This window comes from Echinops telfairi, unplaced genomic scaffold, assembly GCF_000313985.2.
Source record: "Echinops telfairi isolate 266 unplaced genomic scaffold, ASM31398v2 ScPeMD7_31;HRSCAF=116, whole genome shotgun sequence".
NCBI classification, from domain to species: Eukaryota; Metazoa; Chordata; class Mammalia; order Afrosoricida; family Tenrecidae; genus Echinops; species Echinops telfairi.
This window is the reverse complement of record NW_022103928.1, coordinates 31,399,508-31,404,036: the sequence shown is the minus strand read 5'-3', so window position 1 is coordinate 31,404,036 and position 4,529 is coordinate 31,399,508. Positions and strand designations below refer to the sequence as shown.

Below are 4,529 nucleotides of genomic sequence, written 5' to 3'. Positions count from 1 at the left end.
GTGTTTAGTGCATAAATTTGAATAATATCTGTAGTAACAGGTTTTCTTTGTAGACACATAGATATTACACCGACAGCGTTGTACTTCAAGATAAATCTTGAAATGTTCTTTTGAGCGATGAATGTGATATCATTCTTCTGAAATTTGCCACTCTAGCATAATAAACCATATGATTGTCTCATTCATAATAGTCAATTTCAGCTTAATAATACCTAGTATTTTGATCTTTATGCATTCTATTTCCTTTTTGAAGACTTAAAATTTTCCTAGATTCATACTTCATACATTCCATTTTCTAGATATTCATGGATGTTTTTAGCAGTTTCTTCTCCTTTTCAGTTGTGCTCCGTAAGCAAAGGGAGATTCCAGAAGCTTGGCTTCATCCGTTAACATTACGGCTGCCTCTGCTCGGAGGAGGCAGCTCTCCCTAGTCATGTCTCGAGTGCCTTCCAACCTGAGAGACTCTTCTGGCATTATCTCTAACATTGCTTTGATGCTAGTCATAGGCCTTTCAGGGGTGACATAGTGGTTTACATGTTAAGCTGCTAACCGCAAAGTCAGCAGTTCAAGACCACCAGTTGCTCTGAGGGAGAAAGATGAGACGTTCTATTCCCATAAAAAGTTACAGTCTCAGAAACCCAAAGGAACAGTTCTACCCTCTCCTATAAGGTTGCTTTGAGTGGGAATTGACTTGATGGTAGTGAGTTTTGTTTTGTTTTGTTTTGTATTTGGAATCCCTGAGCAATGGACATTCTTCCTAGCCCAACCTTCCTCTGGAAGCTCTGCTGAGCCCTGTTCACCAGGGGTTACCCTGCTGATATTTGACATGCCTGTGGCATAGTTTCCCATCACGTAAGCCACCACAATATCTTCAACTGACAGATAAATGGGTAATTTAAACCTCCATTCTCTTAACTAATAGTTGTTTATGTTTCTTCCACAGGCATGAATGCTGCTGTCCGTGCTGTAGTGCGCATGGGAATCTACATGGGAGCCAAAGTGTACTTTATATATGAGGTCAGTTTTTGCATTAGGTTCATTCTTTCTTTAATCTCGGGAAGTAATTCCCTGCCAAGTGCTTTGCAGTCTGCGGAGCGTTTTCCCATCTGTCTCCCTGGGCTGTTTACCAGAGCCCTTAAGATGCGCCGGTGATGTTCGACAAAGGCATAGGGACACAGTGACTCAGATCCTTTCCCTCGGAGAGGCTTCATATTTGAGTGTGCTTTCATCAGTCCTTGGAGAAGGACATCATGTTTGGTAAAGGAGGGGGGCAGTGAAAAAGAGGAAGCCCCTCAACAACATGGATTGACCCAGTGGCTGCCACAATCGTATCCAACTTATAACCACCTTTGTGAGGATGGTGCAGGATGGGGCAGTGTTTCCTTCTGCTGTGCATCGGGTCACGGAGTTGTAACTGACTCAACAGCATCTGACAACAGCAACGCACTATTCAGCTAGTGTTTCCCACGTGGGCATCCCAGCAGGGATCAGTAAGATGCCGGGATGATCCAGGGGCGTCACAAAAGCAGATGCCTAACTTTATTCTGAATGATGGGCTAAAGTATGAAAGTTTCTGATTGCCATATCGTTGCTGAGTAATTTTTTTTATATATATAATGAAAAAGGGGCAATTAGCCATATAAGCTTGGGAGCCTGTTCTAGACTATTACCTATAGAGAGTTGTGTTAGTGAAATGAAGGGAGAAAGGAGATAAGATGTAGCAAAAAAGCTATTGTAATCCCAATTTACTGGCCCTGGTTATAGGGTTAAGAATACCAAATAGATTGCATTTAACTGAAGCTCTTATTTTCTGTACCAGTGATAGGTTCATTTAAAATGTGAATTGAATGAATATCAAACTAAACAAAAAGCTGAGCTTGGCACCTTTAATGCAGAATCCGAATAGCTTCTTTTATGTCTATCAGTGGGTTAACTTATGAACCGTCTGGAAAAGGCCGATGCCGCGCCCTGCGGTTGCCGCTGACGCCTCCCAGCCCGAAGAGAGATCACCAGGCCGTCAATTAAGTTGCAGAGTTCTGATGGCGAGGTATTTGAAGTCGATGTGGAAATTGCTAAGCAATCTGTGACTATCAAGACCATGTTGGAAGATTTGGGAGTGGATGATGAAGGAGATGATGATCCAGTTCCTTTACTAAATGTGAGTGCAGCGATATTAAAAAAGGTCATTCAGTCGTGCACCCACCACAAGGATGACCCTCCTCCTCCTGAGGATGATGAGAACCAAGAGAAAAGAACAGATGAGATCCCAGTTTGGGACCAAGAATTCCTGAAAGTTGACCAGGGAACACTTTTTGAACTTATTCTGGCTGCAAACTACTTAGACATTAAGGGTTTGCTTGATGTTACATGCAAGACCATTGCCAATATGATCAAGGGGGAAACGCCTGAGGAGATTCGCAAGACCTTCAATATCAAAAAGGACTTTACCGAAGAGGAGGAAGCCCAGGTGCGCAAAGAGAACCAGTGGTGTGAAGAGACGTGAAACGTGCCTGACACTGTAAAAGTACTTCTTACAGTGCTGCTCTAGAAGATGTGATCTTTGGACTCTTGAGAAACCAATGGCCAAAGTGGGAACTGAAAGCTTTTCTTGAAGGGTGTGTGTTGGGGAACATGGACAGCCCTTTTTCTTTAGATTCAGGCTATGTACAGTGAAGAAGTTGCAGAAAAAAATGAAATTAAATTGAAAAATTAAAAGGAAAAAGAAAAGTCTGAAATAAAATAGTACAGCTAACTCATTATCTCCTACTTTTTCGGTCTTTGTAACTTGAGAATAAGGAGTGTTTAAGCAGAGAGTACCAATATAAATTGCATCACATTATTTTAAAAAAATGTTTATAGTTAATTTTTACATTTACCGCCCAATATAACTTTAAAATAGAAACAAGAGAATTGTTTTTAGTTACTTAGTTCTTCTAATATTAAAGTTAGAATTTTAGTCTGAATCCTTCTAGAATTATCGATATAAAAAATGGGAAGGGAATATGTATATAATTAAAACTCAAGCACATGCAGCGGCAGAGTGGGTTACACATGAAGCTGCCAACCACAGGTCAGTGGTGTGAACCCACCAGCCATTCTGAGGGGGAAGGATCAGGTGTTCTCCTCCTATAAAGATTTCCCCTCTCAGAAACCCCACAGGGTAGTTCTATTCTGTTTACATTTCTGTGTAAGATTCTGTCAAACTGAGGCACCCTCATGCACTTGACAGCTTTTTTGCTTGACCACGCCCATTTCATTGGTCCATTTTGTTAACTCCCCATTTTTCAATTTTCATCATACCGGAAGGTCTATATTAATTTTTAAAGCACATTCAATATTTTATATCCTTTCCTGGATCCCAGATAAGGCTTCACTAAGTTAAAAAGGGTGACCATTAGAACGAATCTTGATGTGTCTTGCCAAAGTGATTTCTGGCCATTTGCTCTAAGTGCAACCTCCCGGCAGTGAACAGGAGCAACAAGGAGACCACCGCCCGGCGATGACGCGTGTGCTGGCTGCGTTGATCTGCCGGCTGAGGCATGGTGCATAGGCCCAGATTTGTTTCTAACCCTTGTCTCCATCTCACTCACTCATCTGTCGTGTCAGAAATATCCACACACGTCCCCATACACCCTACCCCTGCCCCGCCTATGTTTAGGCTTATAATTTTAAGTTCCAGTTCCATGATTTTTATTGGTTTTAGCTGAGTTCGATAATTATAAAGTGATACGTCTAATCCTTTGCAATTACAGCCTGTTATTTTGTGCTTGTGTACTTGGATCTTTTTTTTTTTAAACATCAAATAGCCGCGTGAGTGTCTGTCGCTGGACCCCAGCCATCACGGCTACTCCCCTAAGCTCAGTGACGTGGAATGAGAACATTAGATTTGGCTTTACCAGGTCTCAGCGTGTAGCCTATATCCCCTTTCCATTTCTCTTGAATCTGTAGGCAGACCGCCACCCCATGACCTTCCACTTGGCACTACTCGCTATTTCTGTTACTGTTGCTGCTGAAAACCATGACAGTGCAGGCTCCTTTGAGCTTTTTCTGCCTTTTCTGGTGTGTGTGTGTGTGTGTGTGTGTGTGTGTGTGTGTGTGTGTGTGTATCGTGAGGTGGGGGCTGGTGGTAACAGTCCGCCTTAGCCGCACCGCATTCCGGCTTCATGGCCGTTCGTCATGAGAGAGTGGTTTTGGACTTGGGACATGCTCAGAAAAGATGGTTTCTAATTAACAACATGTCTTTAAATTCACCAAGTAGATTACTCAGGCGCCTTCTTTCTGGAAGGCTCCCCCCAGGAAACCTTTTGGCTTGTAATGGCCTACTCCAGGAGAAATGGCTTTCTCCTCTGGTGGCCTGGCCCTGTGACGTTCCTTCACACACAGGAACTCACTCGGTCTCCTTTGTACCGACTTAGTGGTGGGTGGAGAGAGAAGGGAAGGAAGTAGGTACCGTTGCTTCATAGTTAAAGAATGGATTCACAGACTGCATATTTTCCCCAGGTCACTCACAGTGCTAGAAGGAAACCATG

The 4,529-nt window shown here is 42.8% G+C and overlaps 1 protein-coding gene across 1 annotated transcript in view; it reads left to right on the top strand.

Moving 5' to 3' along the window:
• LOC105978575 (S-phase kinase-associated protein 1) overlaps nucleotides 1–2,503 on the top strand; it is a 23,229-nt gene extending 20,726 nt beyond the window's left edge. Inside the window, exon 2 of the mRNA XM_013004578.3 lies at nucleotides 1,995–2,503. Coding sequence (XP_012860032.2) covers nucleotides 1,995–2,503 — 509 coding nt within the window. The remainder of the gene's footprint in view (nucleotides 1–1,994) is intronic.
• Nucleotides 2,504–4,529: the final 2,026 nt, after the last annotated feature.